At 41.1% G+C, this 26,757-nt stretch overlaps 1 protein-coding gene across 2 annotated transcripts in view; it reads left to right on the top strand.

The window, feature by feature from the left end:
* PTPN9 (protein tyrosine phosphatase non-receptor type 9) overlaps positions 1-25,797 on the top strand; it is an 87,955-nt gene extending 62,158 nt beyond the window's left edge. For both annotated transcript variants that reach the window (XM_073212202.1, XM_073212203.1), the window contains exons 8-13: positions 5,085-5,178; positions 16,396-16,462; positions 21,231-21,309; positions 22,426-22,576; positions 22,959-23,163; positions 23,918-25,797. In XM_073212202.1, coding sequence (XP_073068303.1) covers positions 5,085-5,178; positions 16,396-16,462; positions 21,231-21,309; positions 22,426-22,576; positions 22,959-23,163; positions 23,918-24,132 — 811 coding nt within the window. In that variant the 3' untranslated portion in view covers positions 24,133-25,797. The remainder of the gene's footprint in view (positions 1-5,084; positions 5,179-16,395; positions 16,463-21,230; positions 21,310-22,425; positions 22,577-22,958; positions 23,164-23,917) is intronic.
* Positions 25,798-26,757: the final 960 nt, after the last annotated feature.

Raw genomic sequence — 26,757 nt, 5'->3', positions numbered from 1 at the left:
GTTGGGGCATTGTGCTGATTGTGCTGTTGTTTTCATATGTCTCCATATATTGTTTGATCTCTTGTTTTAATTTGGTCATTGATCCATTGATTGTTTAGGATGTTGTTAAGCATCCATGTGTTTGTGAGCCTTTTTGTTTTCTTTGTACAGTTTATTTCTAGTTTTATACCGTTATGATCTGAGAAGTTTGTTAGTACAATTTCAATCTTTTTGAATTTACTGAGGCTCTTTTTGTGGCCTAGTGTGTGGTCTATTCTGGAAGATGTTGCGTGTGCACTTGGAAAGAATGTGTGTCCTGCGTCTTTTTGGTGGTGAGTTCTGTAGATGTCTGTTAGGTCCATCTGTTCTAGTGTGTTGTTCAGTGCCTCTGTCTCCTTACTTATCTTCTGTCTGGTGGATCTGCCCTTTGGAGTGAGTGGAGTGTTGAATTCTCCTAGAATGAATGCAGTACATTCTATTTCCCCTTTTAATTTTGTTAGTATTTGTGTCACATATGTCGGTGCTCCTGTGTTGGGTGCATAGATATTTATAATGGTTATATCCTCTTGTTGGATTGACCCCTTTATCATTGTTTAATGTCCTTCTTTATCTCCTGTGACCTTCTTTCCTTTGAAGTCTATTTTGTCTGATACAAGTACTGTAACACCTGATTTTTTCTCCCTATTAGTTGCATGAGATATCTTTTTCCATCCCTTCACTTTTAGTCTGTGTATCTTTGGGTTTGAAATGAGTCTTTTGTAGGCAGCATATGGTAGGGTCTTATTTTTTTATCTATTCAGTGACTCTATGTCTTTTGATTGGCACATTCAGACCATTTACATTTGGGGTGATTATTGATAGGTATGTACTTATTGCCATTGCAGCCTTTAGATTAATGTTTTCTGAACTTTCCAGGGTAACTTCCTTACTATCTCAGAGTCTAACTTAACTCACTTAGTATGCTAAAGGTTCTTTTTTTTCCCCTTCTTTTCTTCTTCCTCCATTCTTTATATGTTATGTATCATATTCTGTACTCTTTGTCTTTTCCTTTTTATTACCTCTGGTGACAGCTATTAAATCTTAGGAACACTTCTGTCTATGGCAGTCCCTCCAAAGTACACTGTAAAGATGGGTTGTGGGGGTTAAATTCTCTCAGCTTTTGCTTATTTGGAAATTGTTTAATCCCTATTTCAAATTTAAATGATAATCTTGCTGGATAAAGTAATCTTGGTTCTAGGCCCTTCTCTTCATTGCATTGAATATATCATGCCAGTCCCTTCTGGCCTGTAAGGTTTTTTGCTGAGATGTGTCTTATGACAGCCTGATGGGTTTTGCTTTCTGTGTGATCTTATTCCTCTTTCTGGCTGCTTTTAATAGTCTTTCCTTATCCTTGATCTTTGCCATTTTAATTATTATATGTGTTGGTGTTGTCCTCCTTGGGTCCCTTGTTTTGGGAGATCTGTGCACCTCCATCACCTGAGAGACTGTTTCTTTCTCTATACTGGGGAAGTTTTTAGCAATTACTTCCTCAAGAACAGTTTCTATCTCTTTTTTTCTCTCTTCTTCTGATAGCCCTGTGATACAAATATTGTTCCATTTGGGTTGGTCACATAGTTCTCTCAGTATTCTTTCATTCTTAGAGATCCAATCTCTGTGCCTCAGCTTCTTTGTATTTCTCTTCTCTAATTTCTATTTCATTTATTGTCTCTTCCTCCATATCTAATCTGCTTTTAATACCCTTCATTGTGTTCAATGATTGGATCTCCGTACTAAATTCATTCTTGAGTTCTTGAATATTTTTCTTTACCTCCATGAGCATGTTAATGATTTTTATTTTGAAATCTTTTTCAGGAAGATTCATGAGATCGATTTCATTTGAATCTTTCTCAGGTGTATTCATAATTTTGCTTTGAACCAGTTTCCTTTGATGTTTTATAATTTGTCTATGGTGCTCTCTAGTGCCCAGAAGCTGTACTCTCTGGAGCTGCTCAGGCCCTGGAGCAATGTTGGGTTTTTAGGGGAGCGGTGTTGGTGCTTGGGGGGAGGAAAGAGCTCTTTCCTGCTTCCAGGCTGCTATGCCTGTCTCCACTGCCAGGACCAGTGGGCAGAACACACAGGTGGAAGCCTCTATGTTTCATGTTTGTAGCTGCCATAGGCGGGGCTTCCCTCTGGCATGCCTGACGCCAGGGCAGTGTTTGCCAATTTGCGCACCTGACCCAGGTGCAGGCTAGCCAGGAGGAAGACAAAAGCATGCTCCGTACCGTGGTGGGGGGTCTTGGAGCTTCATAGCCAGTCAGTGGGATGGAGCGCCTGATGATGATTTAAGCTCCCAACGTCGTGGGGCAGAGTGCACCCAGACAATTTTGTCTACCTGTCCTTTCTCCTGGGCATTAAGCTCTGTGCAATCCTTGCCCCTCTCGCTGTTAGGAAGTCTCTCATACTGCCCCCCCAAATCAGCCGGATATGAATCCCTATTTTCCACAAGCAGCTGGGATCTCCGTCTCTCCAGGTATTCCACCTGTCTTAGCTTTCCCACAGCACTGAATCACCAGAGCACATGCAATGTTAGTTCATGCTCCCAGAGCAGATCTGCAGGGCTAGGTGTTCAGCCGTCCCAGGCCTCCACTCCCTCCCCGCTCTGTTTCTCTTCCTCCAGCCGGTGAGCTGGGGTTGGGGAGGGCTTGGGTCCTGCTGGGTCACAGCTTTGGTACGTTACCCTGTTCCGTGAGGTCTGCTCTTTTCTCCAGGTGTGTGCAGTCTGGTGCAGCCTTCTTTTCTGTTGCTCTTTCAGGATTAGTTGTATTAAATTATATTTTCATATTATATGTCATTTTAGGAGGAGGTCTCTGTTTCACCTCTCATACCACCATCTTTAATCCAATCTCCCCCAACATAATTGTCATAATTTTTTATTCAATCAGTAGTCACTGTTAATTGTATGTCATTTTTTAAATTAGGAGCTAAGTGGGCTTCTGTGGAATGATGAAACATGTTAAATCTTATTAAGTCTAATTTTTTTCTTCTGAAGTTAATTACCTCATTTTTTTATTGGTTTTAGTTTTCTATGTCCCTATCCTTGTTTTTTCCTCATGTTTAGTCAGATTTATTTTGCACTATCATTATTTTTCTAATGGTCAAGTATGTCAGATAATGAGTTGATTTCATTTTTTCCCTGGAGATCCCCATTCCAGAACTTTTTGGTTTTTTTGCTCAAGTGTAAACAGGGTTGGTGATTGTCTAGATTTGCTCTTCAGCTTTCACCTTAAGATTTTCCCTCCCCACTTTCTTTTATTTGCTCTTGTTTCCTGGGGGCCCCCTATCTTCTTTGTTTACTTATATTTCATTTTAATACAGCATAAAATTCTACATTGGAAATAATTTTACCTCAGATTTTTTAAAGCAATCCCTTTCCAGTTACTAACAATGCTACTAAATAGTCTGATGTTAATTCCTTCTTAAGTCTTGGTAAACAACCATTTTTTTCTTGTTTGCTTATTTTTAGATAATCCCTTTATGTTTCCCCTGAAAGATTTCACAGTGATGTGCCTTCATGCAGGTCTTTTTCTTCATTCATTTTGTTGCGTGTTTGATAGGCTGTTTTACCCTAGGTTTCTAGGACTACTTAAAACATTTTTTTCATTTCTCTCTTTATATTATGTCATTTCTCTGTAGAATATTTCTATCATTCTGGTTGGATCTCCTAAAGCTAGGAGTGACCAACTTTTTCTTAAATGGCAAGGTAATATATCTTTTTTGCAAAGGATACTCAACTCTGCCGCTTTAGTGTGAAAGCAGCCATAGACAATACTAAACTGATGGACTTAGCCATGTTCTAATACAACCTTCGTCTACAAAAACTGGTGGCCCTGCTGTAGTTTGCTGACACCTGTCCTAGAATCATTCTCTTATGTTCTTAAATTTTGTCATATTTTTCATTGCTTTGACATTAAAAAAATATATATTCTGGGAAATTTACTCAAGTTTCTCTCATCTCTTCGATTAAAATTGTTATTTTGGACATTTTTAATTTCCAAGGCTTGTCTTCTTGGTTCCTTTTTCATAGAATCCTATTCTTGTTTCATCTATACAGAATATTTTTCTTTTTGAGGATATTAATTATAACCTTTTAGAACTAATTTACTTGTATTAACTCTTTTGTGCTTTTTTACCCTTGTGTATTTGAATCGGTCTGTTTTGTGTTAGAGGCTTTCCTTAATTATCTGGAAATCCATGGCTGTTTACACTTGAGTGGGGTCCTTCAAAACGGTTTGGAAGTCCTGTTTGTGTGGGTGATCTTCAAATGAGGATGATCAGCTGGCTTGTTGTTGGTGTATACTCCAAATGACAGAACTTTTATGTAGGGCCATTCACTTTTCCCAGAAAGGAATTCTACATACACTCTCTTGCCTGGTAGGGTCCAAGCCTAGATATGAGTGTTGGACAGCGAGAATGGAGCAGGGGATTTTCACTGTCATTCGTATTTTCACTTATTCCTGTTTTCAGTCCTATGTCTTACTTAGCTTTCTAGGGTGTGGGAGTTCTGAGAGTGAGTCACTGTGTATCTCTGTAGATACCCCCTCTGGGGATCCTAGCTTTTCTGCACTTGGCCAAATCAGCTAAATTCTTCTATCTGTTTTCTCTTTGCCAAAATAGGTTGAAATTTTTGTCTGCTGATGTCTCTGCTCTGCCTTTTTCAATTTGTCCTGAGTAGTTTCTTTATCATTTTAGTGAGGCTGCTGGTCAGAATGGAGTCATGTCGTTAATCTACTGTGTTAAACTGAAACTTAAGAGATTTATTTTGAATGTCTTGGAAAATGAGTAGTAGAAAATTTTATTTAAAGTTAGGGGTTTTTTTTAGTGCTGTACGCTTATTCTCTCTCCTTTTTCTCTTTTTAACGGAAATATCCTTATTTCCATAATAATATATACTTAGCATTAAAAATGTTAAACAGTACAAAATTACATAGACTAGAAAATTAAAAGCTCCATATCTCCACTCCTAATAGTAACTGACACCCAACTTTGCACTCCCAGACTTTGTACATACATACTGCCCCCACTTTCTCTTTTTCTTTATTTTAGTTTGTCTGTTTTATTTCCTACAGGTCTCCAGGAAACCTTGAGAAGAACCGCTATGGGGATGTACCCTGCCTGGACCAAACTAGAGTGAAGCTTATAAAACGAAGTGGCCATACTCAGGTAGACGTATTAATGTCATCTTTCTGGAGTACTGAGGGAAATTTAAGCTTATTTCAAAGTGTATAGTACTTAATACTATAGTAGAAAGAACATGAATTCTCAGCCAGAGAGATAAGGTTTGAGCTTTAATTTTGTTATATACTAGGCTGTTACCATAGTCAAGTCCCTGTATGCCCAACTCAAAGTACTAAGTGGAAATTGAATGAAATATTTTATGTAAATGCTAATGTACAAGATCTGGTATATCTTAGGTGCACAGTAAATGCTCAATTATTTCTCCTTTTACTCTTTAACTGTAAAATCATAGTAATATTATTCATCATACTAGTGAGTATATGTGCATTGTACAAAGCAATTCTGATTATAAGGGACCTCTGATTTTTCCATCTAGGCAATCTGAAAAAAAATTTGGGGTATCCGGTATATACATGAATATCTAGGAATAGAGATGAAATGGTCAAATGATTACATTATTTAAGGTATTAATTTAATCATATCTGTACATATTAAAAGTTACATGTAAGTGTAGCTATCTAGTGAAAATGTTCTTCGGACGCTTCACATGCACCTTTAACATCAGTCACTGTCTTTGTCCTCATTTGAGTCAATCTAATACAGTTTTCCAGAGTACATCCTTTTTAATTCCTTTTAAGTGCATGGTATTGTCATTGAAAACTTTGTCCTAAGCCAGAAAAATCTATTACAATAACAGCATAGTTTTCTCTTTTCATTCATCCTGTATCTCATGGATCCTCTGTATCACGGTCATTTACTTACTCCTTTTAAAGTCCTCTTTAATATAACTTCTTTACAGCAACATCCAATGCTTATAATTTTGAGGTCAACAAGGGTGCTACATTTCTTCTTTTTCCTTCTGATGCACTGATTCTGTCTGGTCACCTCTAGGAAAAACAGCATTGACTGAGTTGCTATTCAATGTAAAGGAATTTAAACAGTGCACCTTTAACATAATACTCATTTTGTTATATCCCCTCTTTTTTCTGAGGGATAATTTTTGGGAAAAGTCGTTGTCTTGTAGTTGGGCCTATATGGTGCATGTGTCGGACCCTAGAATCATGGTTTCACTCTCTTTTTACCGTAGTGTTCTCAAGCATGTAAACCTGTCCAGGACCTTTATAGAAGGTTTTCCTGCAGAAGCATTAGGTGAAAGCCTGAGTGACTGAGGGCACATTCGTCAGTATTATTGGAATTGTCATAGTATATGCGCTGAAGGAGTAGGGTATAACAGTTGAGTTGGGGCTCTGGAGTCAGAGGTATTTGTATTTATCTGTCTTGTTGACTGTTCTGTCTCCAATACCTGGAACAGTGCCTGGCGTGTGTCAGACATTCAGGGAATTATTTATGAACAAATGAGTGAAACCTGGTGTGCCAATATGAAGATCATCATTTGCGTTATAATCCCTCTCATTACTGCTAACACTAATAGAAGCTTCATTTCCACAATAGATGGAAGATTCAGGTTTATTAGTAAATTATTCACCAGATTTGCACCTGGAATTATAAAACAGTTAGTCATAGTTGGTATTAAACCTGGCCCATAATGTGCTATGCATGGTTTTGTTCTCCCTGCTATTTCAGTTTGCCCCCAAATCTATGCCTTTATCTCTGAGCTGATTTACAGTTTTAGTACCTGATGATTCTTCAGAAACTACTCATTTTAATTCACAGTGCTCTCAAAAAGACAAGGATACTAAAAGCTGGTATCCTTAGTTATAAATAAAAGATAAGTCCCTCTTGACTTGGATTAAAGATGGTGGCATGCGAGGTGAGACAGAGGCCGCATCCTAAAACCGCACATAATACGAAAATGTAATTAATACAACTAATCCTGAAGGAGCAGCAGGAAAGAGGACTGCACCAGACTGCACACACCTGGAGAAAAGAGCAGACCTCACAGAACAGGGTAACGTACCAAAGCCATGGCCCGGTGGGACCCAAGCCCTCCCCAAACCCCAGCTCACCGGCGGGAGGAAGAGAACCAGAGCGCGGAGGGAGTGGAGGCCTGGGACTGCTGAACACCCAGCCCTGGAGATCTGCTCTGGGAGCACAGACCTACACTGCATGTGCTCTGGTGATTAGGGGGTTTGAAACCTAAGACAGGCAGAATACCCAGGGAGACAGATTCCAGCCGCTTGAGGAAAGCAGGGATCCATATCCGGCTGCTCTGGGACAAGAGAAAGCCGGGCAGTCTGAGAGACGTCCTAACAAGGAGGCCCTTAGCAAGAGGGCTGCTAAAGGGGCAAGAATTGCACAGAGCTCACTGCTCAGGAGAAAGGACAGGTGGACAGAATTGTCCAGGTGCACTCTGCCCAGCAGGCTGGGAGCTTTCACGATCTTCAGGCGCTCCATCCCCCTGGCTGGCTACGCAGCTCCAAGGACCCCCTCCATGATACGCAGACTGCTGCATCTTTCTCCTGGCCAGCCTGCACCTGGCTCTCAAACTGGCAAACCCTGCCCTGGCGTCAGGCCACCCAGAAGGAAGCCCTGTCTACAGCAGCTACAAACACAAAGCACAGAGACTTACACCCGTGTGCTTGTCCCAGTGGTTCTGGCGGTGGAGACGGGCATAGCGGCCTGGAAGCAGGATGATAGCTGTTTCCTCACCTCAGGCGCCAACTCCGCTCTCCTGCGACCCACAACATTTCTCCAGGGGCTGAGCAGCTCCAGAGAGTAGAGGCTCTCAGCACTAGAGGGCGACACAGACAAATATAAAACGTCAAAGGAACCTGGTTCAAAGCAAAATCCTACATACACCAGATAAAGAGTCAAATGAAACTGATCTCATGAGTCTTCCTGAAAGAGATTTCAAGATAAAAATCAAACATGCTCATGGAGACACAGAAAAATATTCAGTAACTCAGTAATGAAATCTGGTTGGAGATCTAATCATTATGGAACACAGTATCAGAAATGAAACATACAATGGAAGGTTTTAAAAGCAGATTAGATAAAGTGGAGGAGACAATAAATGAAAATAAATTAGAGAAGAGGAATACAAAGAAGCTGAGGCACAGAGAGAAAGAAGGATCTCTAAGAATGAAAGAATAGTGAGAGAACTGTGTGACCAATCCAAACGGAACAATATTTGTATTATAGGGGTACGAGAAGAAGAAGAGAGACAAAAAGAGATAGAAAGTGTCTTTGAAGAACTAGTTGCTGAAAACTTCCCCTATCTGGGGAAGGAAATAGTCTCTCAGGCCATGGAGGTGCACAGATCTCCTGACACAAGGGACCCAAGAAAGACAACACCAAGACATATAATAATTAAAATGGCAAAGACCAAGGAAGACAGATTATTAAAAGCAGCCAGAGAAAAATTAGATCATATGCAAAGCAGAACCCCTCAGGCTGTCATCAGACATCTCAGCAGGAACCTTACAGGCCAGAAGGGAGTGGCATGATATATTTAATGCAATGAAGCAGAAGGGCCTGGAATGAAGATTACTTTATCCAGCAAGGTTATCATTTAAATTTGAAGGAGGGATTAAACAATTTCCAGATCAGCAAAAACTGAGAGAACTTACCTCCCACAAACCATCTCTGTAGTGTATTTTGGAGGGACTGTTATAGATGGAAGTATTCCTAAGGTTGAATAGTTGTCACCAGAGGTAATAAAACCACAGTAAAGAAAGTAGAACAGTTAATTACTGAGCAAATGCAAAATTAAATCAGCTAACACCCGAAGTCAGTCAAGGGATAGACAAAGAGTAAAGAATATATGATACCTAATATATAAAGAATGCAGGAGGAAGAAAATGGAAGAGAAAAAAAGAACTTTTAGCATGTGTTTATTATAGCATACGAAGTGAGGTAAGTTAAACTCTTAGATAGTAAGGAAGTTGACCTTGAAACTTTGGTAACCACGAATCCGACGCCTGAAATGGCAATAAGTACATACCTATTGATAATTACCCTAAATGTAAATGGTCTGAATGCACCAATCAAAAGATATAGAGTCACTGAATTGATAAAAATACAAGACCCGACTATATGCTGCCTATAAGAGACTCACCTTAAACCCAAAGGCATACACAGACTAAAAATATAGGGATGGATAAAGATATTTCATGCAACTAATAGGGAGAAAAAAACAGGAGTTGCAGTACTTGTATCAGACAAAATAGACTTCAAAACTAAGAAAGTCACAAGAGACAAAGAAGGACATTATATGACGATAAAGGGGTCAATCCAACAAGAAGATATAACCGTTGTAAATATCTATACACCCAACAAAGAAGCACCTACATATGTGAAACAAATAGTAACAGAATTAAAATGGGAAATAGAATGCAGTGCATTCATTCTAGGAGAAATCAATGCTCCACTCACTCCAAAGGACAGACCAACCAGGCAAAAAATGAGTAAGGAGGAGATAGATGCGCTGAATGACACATTAGAACAGATGGACCTAACAGACATCTACGGAACTCTACACCCAAAAGCAGCAGAATACACATTCTTCTCAAGTGCACATGGAACATTTTCAAGAATAGATCATATACTAAGTGACAAAAATAGCCTCAGTAAATTCAAAAAGATTGAAATTGTACCAACCAGTTTCTCAGATCACAAAGACATAAAACTAGAAATAAATTATGCAAAAAAGAAAGGAAAATACCAAAAACACATAGAGGCTTCACAACATGCTCCTATATAACCTGTGGATCAATGACCAAATGAAGACAGATCAAGCAATATATGGAGACAAATGACAACAATAATTCAACACTGCAAAATCTGTGGTACGCAGCAAAGGCCATGCTAAGAGGGAAGTATATTGCAATACAGGCCTACGTCAGAAAAGAAGAACAATCCCATATGAACAGTCTAAACTCACAATTAACAAAACTAGAAAAAGAAGAATAAATAAGGCCCAAAGTGAGTAGAAGGAGGGACATAATAAAGATTAGAGCAGAAATAAATAAAATCAGGAATAAAACAATAGAATCAATGAAAGCAGGAGCTGGTTCTTTGAGAAAATAAACAAAAATAGATAACCCCCCAGCCAGACTTATCAAGGAAAAAGGGAGTCTGCACACATAAACAGAATCAGAAGTGAGACAGGAAAAATCACTACAGACACCACAGAAATACAAAGAATTACTAGAGAATACTATGAAGAATTACATGCTAACAAACTGGATAACCTAGAAGAAATGGACAACTCTGTAGAAAAATACAACCTTCCAAAGCTGACCCAGAAAGAAATGGCATTCATATTGGTAAGGAAGAAGCTAAATTGTCACTGTTTGCCGATGACATGATATTGTACATAAAAAACCCTAAAGAATCCATTCCAAAACTACTAGAACTAATATCTGAATTCAGCAAAGTTGCAGGATACAAAATTAATACACAGAAATCTGTTGCATTCCTATACGCTAACCATGAACTGGCAGAAAGAGAAATCGGTTACGAGAGGCCCACCTCAAACCCAAAGACATACACAGACTAAAAGTCAAGGGATGGAAAAAGATATTTCATGCAAACAATAGGGAGAAGAAAGCAGGTGTTGCAGTACTTGTATCAGACAAAATAGACTTCAGAACAAAGAAAGTAACGAGAGATAAAGAAGGACATTACATAATGATAAAGGGGTCAGTCCAACAAGAGGATATAACCTTATAAATATATATGCACCCAATACAGGAGCACCAGCATATGTGAAACAAATACTAACAGAATTAAAGGAGGAAATAGAATGCAATGCATTCATTTTAGGAGACTTCAACACATCACTCACTCCAAAGGACAGATCCACCAGACAGAAAATAAGTAAGGACACAGAGGCACTGAACAACACACTAGAACAGATGGACCTAACAGACATCTACGGAACTCCACATCCAAAAGCAACAGGATACACATTCTTCTCAAGTGCACATGGAACATTTTAAAGAATAGACCACATACTGGGCCACAAAAAAAGCCTCAGTAAATTCAAAAAGATTGAAATTCTACCAAACAACTTCTCAAATCACAAAGGTATAAGTCTATAAATAAATTGTATAAAGAAAACAAAAAGGCTCACAAACACATGGAGGCTTATTAACAACATGCTCCTGAATAATCAATGGATCAATGACCAAATTAAAATAGAGATAAAGCAATATATGGAAACAAATGACAACATCACAAAGCCCCAACTTCTGTTGGACGCAGCAAAGGCAGTTCTAAGAGGAAAGTATATAGCAATCCAGGCCTACTTTGAGGAAGAAGAACAATCCCAAGTGAATAGTCTAAAGTCACAATTATTGAAATTGGATAAAGAAGAAAAAGTGAGGCCCAAAGTCAGAAGGAGGGACATAATAAAGATCAGAGAAGAAATAAATAAAATTGAGAAGAATAAAACAATAGAAAAAATCAATGAAACCAAGAGCTGGTTCTTTGAGAAAATAAACAAAATAGATAAACCCCTAGCCAGACTTACTAAGAGAAAAAGAGAATCTACACACATCAACAGAATCAGAAACGAGAAAGGAAAAATCATGATGGACCCCACAGAAATACAAACAATCATTAGAGAATACTATGAGAATCTATATGCTAACAAGCTGGAAAATCCAGAAGAAATGGACAACTTCCTAGAAAAATACAACCTTTCAAGACTGACCAAGGACGAAACAGAAAATCTAAACAGACCAATTATCATCAATGAAATTGAAACGGTAATCAAAAAACTACCCAAGAGCAAAACCCCCGGCCAGATGGATTTACCTTGGAATTTTATCAGATGTACAGAGAAGACATAATACCCGTTCTCCTTAAAGTTTTCCAAAAAATAGAAGAGGAGGGAATGCTCCCAGAAAGAGAAATTGGGAATACAATTCCATTCACAATTGCATCAAAAAGAATAAAATACCTAGGAATAAACGTAACCAAGGAAGTGAAAGACCTATACACTGAAAACTACAAAACACTCCTAAGAGAAATTAAAGAGGACACTAATAAATGGAAATTCATCCCATGCTCTTGGGTAGGAAGAACTAATATTGTCAAGATGGCCATCCTGGCTAAAGCAATCTACAGATTCAATGCAGTTTCTATCAAAATACCAACAACATTCTTCAATGAACTAAGCATATCATTCTAAAATTCATATGGAACCCCAAAAGACCCCGAATAGCCAAGCAATCTTGAGAAGGAAGAATAAAGCTGTGTAGATTACGCTCCCAAAGTTCAAGCTCTACTACAAATCCAAAGTAATCAAGACAATTTGGCACTGGCACAAGAACAGAGCCACAGACCAGTGGAACAGACTAGAGAGCCCAGACATAAAGCCAACCATATATGGTCAATTAATATACGGTAAAGGAGCTACGGATGTACAGTGGGGAAATGACAGCCTCTTCAACAACTGGTGTTGGCCAAACTGGGCAGCTACATACAAGAGAATGAAGGTGGATTATTGTTTAACCCCATACAACAAAAGTAAACTCGAAATGGATCAAAGACCTGAATGTAAGTCATGAAAGCATAAAAATCTTAGAAGACAGCATAGGTGAAAATCTCCTGAATAGAAACATGAGCAACTTCCTTCTGAACGCATCTCCTTGAGCAAGGGAAATAAAGGAAAAATGAACCCAATGGTCTCCATCAAATTAAAAAGCTTCTGTACAGCAAAGGACACCATCAACTGAACAAAAAATTCACCTACAGTTTGGGAAGATATATTTGTAAACATCACATTCAACAAGTGGTTAACATCCAAAATATATAAAGAACTTACATGCCTCAACACAGAAAAAGCAAATAACCCAATTAAAAAATGGTCAGAGTATATGAAGAGACTATTCTCCAAAGAAGAATTTCAGATGGCCAAAAGACACATGAAAAGATGCTCCACACCACTAATCATCAGGGAAATGCAAATTAAAACCGCAATGAGGTATCACCTCACACCAGTAAGGATGGCCAACATCAAAAAAACTAAGAAGAATAAACGCTGGCAAGGTTGCAGAGAAAGGGGAACCCTCCTACACTGCTGGTGGGAATGTAAGCTAGTTCAACCATTGTGGAAAGCGATATGGAGGTTCGTCAAAAAACGAAAAATAGAAATAGTATTTGATCCGGGAATCTTACTCCTAGTAATTTACCCAAAGAATAGAACTTCTCAGACTCAAAAAGACATTTGCACCCCTATGTTTATCGCAGCACTATTTACAATAGCCAAGAAATGGGAGCAACCTAAGTGTCCATCAGTAGATGAATGGATAAAGAAGATGTGGTACATATACACAATGGAATATTATTCAGCCTTAAGAAAGAAGCAAATCCTACCATTTGCAACAACATGGATGGAGCTAGAGGGTATGATGCTCAGTGAAATAAGCCATGTGGAGAAAGACAAGTATCAAATGATTTCCCTCATTTGTGGAGCATAACAATGAAGGAAAATTGAAGGAACAAAACAGCGGCAGAATCACAGACCCCAAGAAGAGAGTAGCGGTTACCAAAGGGGAGGGCGGGTGGGGAGGGAGGGAGAAGGGGGTTCAGGGGTATTTTATTTAGTACACATGGTGTGGGGGTCATGGGAAGACAGTGTAGCACAGAGGAGGGACATAGTGAATCTGGCATCTGTCTATGCTTTTGGACAGTCAGTGCAGTGTAGTATGGGTGGGTGAATGTAGTAGCCATGTTATTTTTCGTGGTAAGTTTTCATAAGAATGTATGTCAATAATACCGTAATTTTAAAAAAGTCTCCCTTAAGGAGGTGATAATTTCTTTTCAAAGAATGAAGGTAGTTCCAGGAGGGACGGCTCACATATTAGTTATATAGTAATGATGATAGGCATGTACCACGTAAATCCGCTGTACTTTTCTGTCCCTTCTCACCTGGATCCTACAGGGTATACCACTGTATGTGACAGGTTGAGCAGAGCATGGGCTTTGGCTGAATATGGGTGGGCCCTGGAGTGAGAAGCCTGGTTGGGAGTACGTGAAGCTCTTGCTGCGTCTGCTGCAGGTTAGCTCAGTGAAGATGTCTCAGTCAGGGTGGAACACTCGTATGAAGCCACTACCAACTGCTGTGGGAAGAGATAACAGCAGGAAACTCTTGAAGAAGTAATTAGTGGGAGGATAAATTGGTAGATGCCTGGCTAATGGATATATATATTCAAGTAACATGGGTTTGATGATGAGATGGAGATGTCTTCTGAGTGGCGTTAGGGTACTGACAGTTTGAACTGCCCTCCATGTGATAGAACTCAGTGAAAGGCAGATGGGGTGTGGGGCAGTCACGCCGACCTCCTTCCTTAACAGTGGAGTGGAGTGTGGGTTTTCCCTAGTATGCTGCTATTGAAGCGTGCTTTATTTTGTCTTCCTTTAACCCTCCACATACTCCACCATCCATTGTAGCTGCTAGATGCTCTCAGGTAGTTGTACCATGATTTGAAACTGTAGCTGCATCGTGTTTCTCTTTAATCAGCTTGGATTAAAGGACATTGCAGAAATCTTGTGAGGAGGTATAATAAAAATAATAAAAAACTAGATCCTATTTAATTTTTCTGATGGCAAATAATGAAGTAAGTTGAAGACTGAGGACATTGGTACATAGGAGAAGGCCCCCGAAGAGAACGAGTGAGGAGCTGTTCATCGGACTCTTCTGGATCGGTCTGGCTGTCGCCTTGTGTTGACTCACAGACAGAGCCTGGGCGTTTGGCCCTAGGCCATTGATGGTCCTGGATGAGGAGGGATAGAGCTTTCTTCCCTTCTGCAGTCACTCTGCGTTTTCTGTGTGGCAGCATGGACAAGGTGTTCTTGCCCAGATTGCTTGGTTTGTGTCCCTTTTGGTTCTGAACTACAGTGCTGCAAGTCCTAATGGACTCCTTTTTTGGTAAATAACAGCTTTATTGAGATACAAATCACATACCATACAATTTGACTATTTTAAAGTATATAATTCAGTGTATTTTAATATATCCACAGAATTGTGCAATTATCACCACAGTCAATTTTAGAACATTTTATCACCCAAAAAAGAAATGCCATATGTTTGGCAGGCACTCTTCATTCCCCTCCAGCCCATCCCAGTTACCTACTTGCTGTCTACTTTCTGTCTCTATAGATTTGCCTATTATGGACATTTCATATAAATGCAGTCATATGGCCTTTTGTGTCTGGCTTCTTTCACTTAGCATGTTTAGAAGGATCATCCATGGTGTAACATGTATCAGTATTCCACTACGTTTAGTTGCTAAATAATATTCCATTGTATGGATATACCACATTTTGTTTATCCATCCATCTCCTGAATACCATTTTAGTTCCCATTTTGGGGCTGTTATGAATAATGCTGCTATTAATATTTGTGTATAAGTTTTTCTGTGAATATATATTTTCATTTCCCTCAGTAGTGAAGTTGCTAGGTCTTGTAATTCTGTGTTCAGCCTTTTTTGGAACTGCCAACCTATTTTCCAGAGTGTCTGCACCATCTTACATTATTATTAAGTGTAGGAGGATTCCAGTTTTTCTACATCTTTGCCAGTATTATTATCTTTTGCCTATAGCCACCTTACTGAGTGTGAACTGGTATCTCATTGTGGTTTTGATTTGCATTCCCCATGAAGGCTAATGATATTAAGCATCTTTTCATGTGCTTATTGGCCATTTATATATTTTCTTTGGAGACATGGCTATTTTAATCCTCTGATCCTTTGCGTTTAAAATTGGATTGTCCTTTTACTATTGAGTTGTGAGAGTACGTTATCTGTTCTGGATACAAATCTCTTATCAAGTTTCTGTGGGTTGATTTTCACTTTCTTGATGATGATGTCCTTTGAAGCACAAGTTTTCAATTCTTACATAGTTTAAGTTACCTGTTTTTTTCTTTTTTTGCTTGTGCTTTTGGTATCATCTAAAAAGGCTCTGCCTAACCCAAGGTCACAGAGATTTAATCCTACATTTTCTTCTAAGAGTTTTATCATTTTAGCCCTTACATTAGGTCTGTAATCCATTTTGAGTTGGTTTTTGTGTACGGCAAGGAGTCAGCTTCATTTTATTTTTTTCTATATGTGGATATCAGTTGTCCCAGCAACATTTGTAGAAGTGAGGTTTTGAATTGACCCTTTCACTCCTCATTTTCTGCCTGACAAGAGATGAATATCCACACCTTGGGTTTATTTACCTAGTACATCATTTTCCCACCCAAGTGAGATATTCCATGAAGCTGCAGTCATATTTCCTTTTTCTCATTAGACGGATTACATCAATGCCAGTTTCATGGACGGCTACAAGCAGAAGAATGCTTACATTGGCACACAAGGTGAGTGAGTCCACCCCTCACAAGTTGGTTTTGTGTCATCTACCTGTGATTCCTTGCACCACATGATAGCATGATTTTTAAAAGAAATGGTGACTTGAGGTGATGTGGCCACTAGACCAGAGGTTATTGAAGAAAGAAGGTGATAGAGTTTTTATACCAAATGTGCCTGGAAACTCATTGCATAGAGATAAACTGGAGATTTGAACACACAGCAGTGTTAAAAGTTTTTGGAGTGTCTTAATATTGCCAACTCAAGGGACGCACTGGCAGATTCTGAAATCACCAGAACTCTCTGGCCAGTGAGATGCTCTTGTATCTGGTACAAAGCCAAGAATGGCAGTGGGACTTCCCAGAGAATGAGCCGCATATGTTAATGGGGTTGCTGTCCTAAGAGGCTTGTGCTGGTCCCTGTCCTATCACAGAGGAGCCCAGCAGTCTCCTGACATGGATAGTCTGTGCCAGATCTGACAGTGAAGTACTGGGCTCTAGGAGGATATCAGATGGAGTTCTTTATAAATGCTTCCGTGGGCCCCAGTACTCCTTCTGACCTGGCCTGTGCCATCTTAAGGAGAATACCGGTTGCCTTCAAAGAAGGTGGGAAGAAATCACAACACAGGAGGACATAACAGGCCACTCTGTGGACTGAAGGCCCTTTGACTGTTGCAGAGCACGGCCTGCAAAAGATCTGGCAGATACCTCCTTCACCAAGCGGTCAAACTTAGTATCATGAGTAGTGGACTGATATTGCATGCCTCCTGTTGTAATCGAGTGAGAACTGTACAACATGACCTATGTTGTATGTTGCCAGTTTTGAATCTAATCATAACCTGTGTTGTATGTTGCCAGTTTCTGAATGTAGGCATGAGAAATAAACCAGACAAATCCAGATTGTGGGACATACTATATGAAAGCTAGCATAGACTCTTCTAAGTTAATGCCATGAGGAACCATTGTGGAGTAAAAAGACATGATCACTAAAGGCAATGTGTGACCCCTGATTGGAACCTCAGTTTGGGCAAAAAAAAAAACTGTTAGGGACAAACTTGTTTGGGCAATTGCAGGCTGTGTATTAGGTAATATTATTGTATCAGTGTTTAATTGTTTAAGTGTGATAGTGGTATTGTTCTGTATGACAATGTCCTTGTTCTACTAAATAAATATTTAAGAGTAAAATGTTATAACGTCTAAAACTTACTTTTAAATAGTTCAGTAAAAAATAAACTATGTTTTTGTATAAAGAGAAGCAAACATTGCAAAATGATAGCTTTTGACCTAAGAATGTATGAGTACATACTACTATTCTTCCAGCTTTTTGTAGGTTTCAAAATTTTTCATAGTAAGTTAAGGGAGGGAAGAAAAGGAAAAGGGTCTTTGGATTTTTGGTACATTGTTCATTGGTACGATGGTCACAGGTTTATTTTTTCCCCCAAGAGAGACCCCCTCCCTCCAAAAGCAGTCCTTTCAAGACCCTAAGAAGAAATAAGAGGACAATCAAGAAAGATATGTGGCAGATACAGGAGATGATACGATGCACCTAAGAGTAGGGGCTCTGCTGAGGAGGATGGCCTAGACATGGCTGGGGTCACGCAGGTTAAGGACTGGCTCGAGAGGGCCTCAGAGTGCCCCTCTCTCCAAGCTGCAAAGCAGGGCCACCGCTTAGAGCTGCTGATCATCTAGGAATTGGATCCTCTGGCTGGTTATGAAGGCCCTGTCCAGGAGAAGGAATATGAAAGAGAAAGGGCTTCTTGAGTCAAGCACTGATCATCTTTAAAAGGCATCAGCACTTTGTTAGGACTAGAAGATGATGGGGTCCTGTGATGCTGAGAAGCTGGTTTGATTTGCTTGGCTAACCTTGGCTATATTCAGTATTCTGATTCTTACTCATAACATTTCTACCAATAATATCTCATCTATTGAGAGTATCTGTTTTTCATCAGATATACAATCCATCTAATTATTATAGAGACCCTGCAAGAAAGGTTTATTAGTCCATGAACAAACTGAAGCCCAAAGAGCCTAGGTGACCTTGGATCACATAGGTAGTAAGTGGCAGGGCCAGGATTTGAATGTAAATGTATGTCTGTTGGGTTCAAAAGTCCTTGTAAGCCGAGTCAGTGGATTGTTTCACCCATGTCAGCACAAACCACTGACTTTTTCTTTCTTTTCATTAAAAAATTAAAGTATCATTGATATACAATCTTGTGATGGTTTCACATACACAACACAGTGGTTTCTCAGCATTCACCCATGTGATCAAATCCTCAGCCCCTCTCTGTGGTCGCTGTCCGCCAGCGCTGTAAGACGCTATAGAGTCATTAATTGTCTTCTTGGTGCTGTGCTGCCTTCCCTGTGACCTGCCTGTGTTGTAATTGTGAATTACAGTGCCCCTTAATCCCCTCCTCCCTCCCTCTTCACTCCCTTCCCTCCGCCTTTGGTAACCACTAGTTCCTTCTCAGTGTCTGTGTGTCTACTGCTTTCTTGTTCCTTCAGTTTTGCATTGTTTTTACACTCCACAAATGAGTGAAATCATGTGGTATCTGTCTTTCTCTGCCTGACTTATTTCACTGAGCATAATACCCTCCAGCTCCATCCATCTTTTTGCAAATGGTAGGGTTTCTTTTCTTTTTATGAATGAATAATATTCCATTGTGTATACGTACCACATCTTCTTAATCCATTCATCTACTGATGGACACTTAGGTTGCTTCCATATCTTGGTTATTGTAAATAGTGCTGCGATGAACATAGGGGTGCATATGTCTTTTCGAATCAGGGATCGTTTTCTTTGCATAAATTCCTAGGAGTGGAATTCCTGGGTCGAATGGTATTTCTATTTTTACTTTTTTGAGGAGCCTCCATATCGCTTTACACAATGGTTGAACCAATTTACATTCCCACCAATGGTGTTGGAGGGGATTTTATTTCTTTAGAAAAATCTACTGTCTAATATGGGAAGTAATCTCTTCTAAATCTCTCTTTGAGGAAGTTATGATCCTTCTCTGCCTAGCCTTAGTCTGAGTGGTATCTGGGTTATCAGGTGCTCTGATTGGCAACACCAATATTGCCAATGGTTTGTATATGGGAAACAAGGAAAAGAGAGCTGCTGTGGTGCAGGGTAGTGCGATGTGAACAAGGCTGGGCATCAGAGATGGGGAAAGGGTGTTTTTATTATTTTCTTGATGTGTGTGCTACAGTAATGCATGTCTATTGTAGAAAATATAGAAAATGAAGATGATAATCACTCAAAACCCTGACACCCAGAGATAATTTAATGTTAATAGTTTATAGTGTCTCCTTTTATACCTTTTCCTATACATACAAATAGTTACAGACATATAAAATACCCAAAAAAATGGGCAGTTTTTATACATGATCTCTTTTCATTTGCTAGTATCTTGTGAATACCTTTCTATAGCAGAAAAACAGATACTACATTGCGACCTTTGTGGATTGCTTAAATTTGGGGATGCCATCTGCCCATGATTTAACTAATTGTTTCTTGTTAGACATTTAGCTTGTTTCCAAGACCTCATATGCTTTTTGGCAGTGTCCATGTCTGTGAACTGGAAATTCTAGTATCATAAAATGTTGGTGCTTGCTGAATTCAAGGCTTAGCAAAAATGTCAGTGAAACCAGCAGACTTCAGGGACAGAATTAACCCTTGGTAGTGCCCTCATTGCCTGAAAGCAGGGGAGGAACGGACTGGGAACGTTGGAGGAGTTATCCTGAGTTGCTGCTCCCTTGATTGAAAGGGTAGTTGTTAGTACACAAGTATCTCAGAGTTTCTTTTGAGTACCCAGTTCTGTGTAGATTCTGACTCTAAAAGGAGAACTTGAGGATATGGCCCTTGTCCTCAGCACCATGCTTACAGAGACAGGATTAATTTTCACAAAGTAAAATGATGTAAGACCATATACATTAGATGGTTAGGCTGTTTTGATCTAGCTGTGCCATCAAGAGCTGTCTGTATTGTGATGAACCTACTTTTTTTAGAGGGATTAAACTGGCAGGGTTATGCATAATAGACTGGATGAAAAAGAGTCCTATTCAGAAAAGCAAGCCAAGATGGTATTACAGTAACTCAGTCAAAAGATGATATGGTCCTTGTGGCAGTGAAATTAGGCAGGTAAATGAATATGGAGGTGAAAGGATAAAAACCAAAAACATTTCAAAACCAAAAAATCTCTAGCACTTAGTGACTGCTTCTGGGAGATGAGGAAAATGGATGAGTCAGAATTGACTCCCAACTTTTTAAGACTGAGTGCTTTAAGAATATCAGTACTGTTAACAGTGTTGGGAAAGTGGAGAGATAAAGCTCATTTTGAAGGAGCAGATGGAATTTCAAACATGTTGGGTCTGAGGAGATGATGGATCATGGAAGGGGAATAGGTCGGTAGGCAACGGGTGATCATAAGGCTTAGGTGAGAGGAAAACAGCTAGAGAGACACGTACACAGTTGGCGCTGTCCATATCGAGGTGATAACTGAAGCCTTGATGACAGGGCTTCGAGGGTTGTCACGGTGCTTGTAAAACTGTAACCTACCTACACCTTCACCTGGGGATCTTACTAAAATGCGGATTGTGCATTTCCAACACTCCCCCATACGATGGTGCTGGGCCAAGAGCACTGTGAACAGCAGGGATGCAGTGAGACAAGCAGGGAACCGGCGTCTGGGCTTCGGAGCTACTTGGGAGGAAAACGGAAGAGCCAAGTAAAGAAAGAAGTGATTCCCAGTGTCCTGTTGTTTGTTTTCTCCTTTCATTCCAGGCCCTTTAGAGAATACCTATGGTGATTTCTGGCTCATGGTTTGGGAGCAGAAAGTCTTGGTGATTGTCATGACCACCCGGTGAGTGCATACGTCTTCTTCCCACTTCCCTCTTCCCCCCACCATGTCCCCAAGTATGGGTAATTCAAGAGAGGAGTTGAGCTCCTAGAAACAATGAGGATTGGGAAAGCCACAGCAGAGAGTTTGAGATGTCTTAGCTTTTTCTTAGCTGACCCAGAATTTGCACAGCCAGAGTATGGTGGAGACTGATAGGTCTAACTTGTCGAGCTTTGATGCATGGCTCTTGGGACCCTGTACCAGTTACGGCCTATTCTGAGGTCCTGGTCTTATCCACTAAAGGAAGTACTGGAAAATATGGGTCAATTCACTTTTAAACTGGTCCCTCCTTCCAAAGGGCAGCGTCTTCCTGACTTCGGAATCACCAGTTCCCTCTGCTTTCCCTTTTCCCGGCTACTTTTAATCATTTTCTTTCTTGTTCACACTTCCACCTATAGAACTGCAAAGAAAAGAGAGGTGAAATGTAATAGGTCAGGCAGAAAGCTCTTAATGAAAGGAATCTTTTTTGAAATTTTGAAAGAAATTAATGAAAATGTTTGTTCAGTTCCCTTCCTCCCGGCACTGGCACCCCCACCTTTGATTCGGAGAGGAGGCAGTGGGGGAGGTCCCACACTGGAGCACTTGGGAACCACGGACACTTTGAAAATTAAGGAGGTGGCCATTAAGCCCTTATACAAACCTCCTGCTGGCATTTGAGGAACTGTGACTTTCCCACTCCTTTACCAGCCAAGGGACCTTATTTTGGGGAAGAGAATGAACCGTGGTCAAGTGATGGGGCAGAGGTTTCAATCTGGCCTCGTACATTTTCTCCACTATCTGTCTTTGTTCACCCAGTAATTTATCCAGGTGTGTGAGGAGTACCAAGAGGTATCAGGAAAGGGGCTAAATGATGTAGCAGCTACTTGAAAATGTCTGCTAAATGAGTATGAGTTATATCTGTTTAGAATAAAGTTTTTTTTCTTTTTTCTTTTCTGCCAAACAGCAAGGGTGTAAGTTAGGTAGGAGCGGTACAAGAGATGATTCTGCTGCCTAGCAGTGCATGTAGCAGGTCATGGGGAGAGCAGGTTATTATTGTTCAGAGGAAGGATGAGAGGCTTACCCTGCTCTGTGTGTCTTCAGCTTTGAGGAGGGCGGCAGAAGAAAGTGTGGCCAATACTGGCCTTTAGAAAAAGACTGTCGGATCCGATTTGGCTTCCTCACAGTGACCAATCTAGGCGTGGAGAACATGAACCATTATAAGAAAACAACGCTAGAAATTCACAACACAGAGGTAAATCCAGGTTTCTGTTTTCTCACTTACTACAGCTGGGGGAGAACTTTTACAATAAAAATCTCTAAAGGGCATAGGTAGGATTTCAGGGAATTTATAATGTATTTCTCTGGGAACAGGATCATGATATTCAACTCAGAGCCAATATAGCTGTATTGTCTCAACACCAAGAAATCTAAATCCTACAATGTGGAAATTTTGCCTGCTCCAGATATTCATTCATTTTTGGGGGTTTGTAGAGAAGTGATGATGGAAAAGGTTGAGGGTGGTAGGCAGGAACTTTGGAGATGGGGACCCCAGGGGTTGAGAATCTGGAAAAGCTGAAGGTAGTCAGGGGCAAGCAGAAATGACCTCTTTAACTTTTCTTCTTTTTTCATTCAAGGAGCGGCAGAAACGCCAGGTGACCCACTTTCAGTTCCTGAGCTGGCCAGATTATGGTGTCCCTTCCTCAGCAGCTTCCCTCATTGACTTCTTGAGAGTGGTCAGGAACCAGCAGAGGCTGGCCGTCAGCATGGGAGCACGCTCCAGAGGGCAGTGCCCTGAGCCACCCATTGTGGTCCACTGCAGTGCAGGCATTGGCAGGACAGGTAATGCACCCGGTGCAGCTCTCAGAGCATCCAGGGGCAGTAAGGGTGGGGAAGAATAACAAAGCTCTTAGTTGCCAGTTTGAGAGAATTTGATCCATTGGTGGTAAATTGCCATGAAAAATTCCTCTTTAATGTCGTATCCCTAGTGCTAGGTTTGCTGGCCAGAATATACACTTCCCAAGCCAGGCTCTCTAGTGGTTGATGCTTAGCCTATCATGTGATTATCTTCTGACCCCATCACCGTCACTTGGGTGTCCCAGAGAGCTCAGCTAGGCTGTACTTCCTTCCCATCCACCTCCCTGGGGAGACTCCCACCCTGTGCTGTGTTCTTCATTTCGGAGCCGGTTAGCAGCTTTTCCCTCAAGGGGATGTGCACTGCAGGGGCTGCTGGCCTTTCTCGTATAGAGTTCCGTTTGGGAGAAGGATAGGTTTGTCTTTGAAAATTAGGGCCCAGGTGTGGGAATGCTGTGGTTCTGACTGAGATTGAAGCAGGTAGTTCCTTTTTGTCACCTTCATGCCTACTTTTCCTATTACCCCCACATATGTCCTGAAAGACAAGAAGCCTTCACATTTCTCTGGTCTCCAGCACTGCCTGTGACCTCCTCCTCGAGTCCTTTCAGGCCTAGCCAGCTGGCCTCCTGCCATGAGGCACCTTGCCTTTGAATTCATCATCCAGTCTTGCCCGGGTTAACTGGCAGAGGGAGGGAAATGGGAGAGGCAGACCAGGTGTGACTTCTTTCCTTCCTTCCTTCAGGTACCTTCTGCTCACTGGACATCTGCCTGGCTCAGCTAGAGGAGCTCGGCACCCTTAATGTGTTCCAGACGGTGTCCCGCATGAGGACCCAGAGGGCCTTCAGCATCCAGACCCCAGAGCAGTACTATTTTTGCTACAAGGCAGTCCTGGAGTTTGCAGAGAGAGAAGGCATGGTGCCCTCCAGCCACAACCTCCTGGCCATGGATAGTCAGTAACTGTCCCACAAGCCTCCTGCCTGCTGGCCAGCCTTCCTTAAACCACCCTGGACACCACTGAGCCTATAGGCTGCCATCAGTTCCGCTGAAGCCTTGGACCAGCCTCTTGTTTTTCCCAGTGCATGCGTGCATACAAGGCAGCCTTTCCCATTGGCTAGGTAGATGTGGTAAAGTCGCCACTAGAAAGGGCCAGCAGCAATGTGTTCTTAGTTCCTAGCACCTGCTATCGAACTGTGCCTTATTAAAACCAAATTGTGGCTGTCAGTTTTTGCCAGGGGCCCCGAGGTAAGTGGGGAAGAAACTTCCTCCCGCTTTCCCAGTACCATTCTTCTTTTTGAGGTCTCTTTCCCATTCTATCCTTTTGCTAGGATTTGATGGGCAGATTTGGTGAGCATCCACCTTCCTTCACGATGAGCGTGACCAAGTTACATATTCTGGAGAACGTCCCAAGTGCCAAGCACGGTATACCTAGGGCGTGTATTCCAGTCTTCTGTCATTCTGTGTGTGTGTGTGTGTGTGTGTGTGTGCGCGCACATGTGCGTGTATGTGCACTTACGTGTATGGGTCCATATGTACGTGTGTATATGATACATATTGTATGTGGTAATATGTTCGTATTCTATAAATACATATACACAGAGATACTCCTTTGTAAAATTTCCTGGGGCTCCATGTTACAGTGCTCCTTGGACCCTACTGTTTATCCTGGGCTAGCTGGGGTTGGGGATCACGTCTCCTGGCATCAGACCACAGAGTGGTAGAAGAGGACACACACGTAATCCACTCTTCTGTGCTCCTGCCACAGGCCCTCATCCTTACATAATGACTTATCTCTCTCTAGGATGCTGCCTGTTAGAACCAAGAATACTGGTTTGTGGTGACATTGGTTTAATTCAGCATGGATCACCCTTATCTAACGATAATTCTGTTTACTTGTCAATTTTGGGGATAGACCTCCACTGTGATTCCAGGCACTTTCTTTCCTCTCTCTACTTTTTGGAGATTGGGGTCTGGTAGTAGAAATAAGCTGGCTGAACAGCCAGTGCCAAAAACATCGGTACAGAGTCTTATAAGGAAAGAGAGGGAGCCCAGGTGTAAGAGAGGGGAAACGGCTATAAGAACCCCTCCCTGGGAGAATGGGCTGGGGCTTTTTTCTTCTGCTAGAAAGTTCCTTTCCTTATACAGCTTGGCCCTGTCCATTCAGATGCCCATCTCTTCCAGCCTACTAGACTGCCAGACCTTTGGGCTCAAGCTGGGTGGGTTCTGGGTCAGTAAAAAGTTGAACACTTGGCTGAGGGAGGCAGCCCCCTACAATCACTGTTCGCACCCTTTTACCCAACTTGTCCGCTCTCTGCTCCTGGCCCACCCAACGTGATGTGCCAGGGATGGAATTAAGAGTCCCAGCATTTCACATTCCCAAGAAAACCACAGGAACCCATAGACCTTCCCCCACTGCAGATGAGGTTGGCAGCTGATCAGACCTCAATAATTTTATACTGTAATAAGCTCTTTGAATGTATATATTCTTATTTTTACAATCTTTTCATTTTGTATTTAACATCAATGGACTGAGTCAGATTCAGAAAATAACTGTAAATGTTCATATTCAATATCTTATAGCGGTACAGTTTTGTATTTACATCTAAATATACCGACATGATCAAACCCTTTTAGCTTCATCAATTTAGTAGCAGTATGGGGCTGGGAAGGTGAGGAGGGGGTGTCCAAGAGCTGGTCTGGGAGGGATGGGGAGGCAAGGAGGGACCCAAGGCCTCAGTATCTGAGACTGTCAGTTCTGAGAGCCACCCACCTAGTCCATAAGTCATGGCCCTAATGCTGGGCAAATAAAGGAAACCCCAGCACCAGTTGAGTGCTTGAGGGTGCCAGCTATGCTTGATGCTTTTTCCCTCACTACCTCATTCAAAGCTCATAACAATCCAGTGAGATTATTATTCTCCCTCCCTTCTATTTCTGTATAGATGAGGAAGGTAAGGTCCAGAGGGTTACAGCGATTTGCTCTAGAACTGGAGCTCAAGTTGGTCTGCTTGCAAAGCCTTTGGCCCCTACACTACATTGCTGCCTCTCAGAGATGAAAATAGTATTTTGTCTTTGGAAACCAGAGGTTTTTATTGCTCTCCTCTGAGAGTGCAAACAGTTCTTAAATTCAAGGTATTTGTTCTTAAACCCATGCTGCAAGTAGTAGACTGGAAGGGAGACAGAATTGGTGACTAATTCTTCCAGATAGGACCACCTGGGTAGGATGCACAGGTCTGCAGAGTACCAAAGGACTCATTCTTCCAGGGAAACTCCATACATATGGGTGTACCGGTCTTTGTGGGAAGATACTGAGTCATATGCATCCCCTCTTAGAATGGAACCCAAAGCTTTGTCCATTTAGGGCCACTCCCTGTGCCATGTAGCTGATCCCTGTTGACTAATGACAGTCTGCCCAGTTGGGGCAGTTCTGGCCTGGAAAGTGTGCAGATATTGGGGTGTTCTTAATAAAAGTGATAGCAGTTAACACTTACTGGATACTTAATTCTATTCCAGGTAGTGTTCAAAGTGCTGTCTAGGTAGTATCTCATTTCACCCTCAAAACAACCTTTTGAGGTAGGTATTGACAGA

The sequence above is a fragment of the Manis javanica genome, chromosome 8 (assembly GCF_040802235.1).
Source record: "Manis javanica isolate MJ-LG chromosome 8, MJ_LKY, whole genome shotgun sequence".
Taxonomy (NCBI): domain Eukaryota; kingdom Metazoa; phylum Chordata; class Mammalia; order Pholidota; family Manidae; genus Manis; species Manis javanica.
The sequence above is the reverse complement of the archived record's forward strand: the minus strand, read 5'-3'. Positions and strand labels throughout refer to the sequence as shown.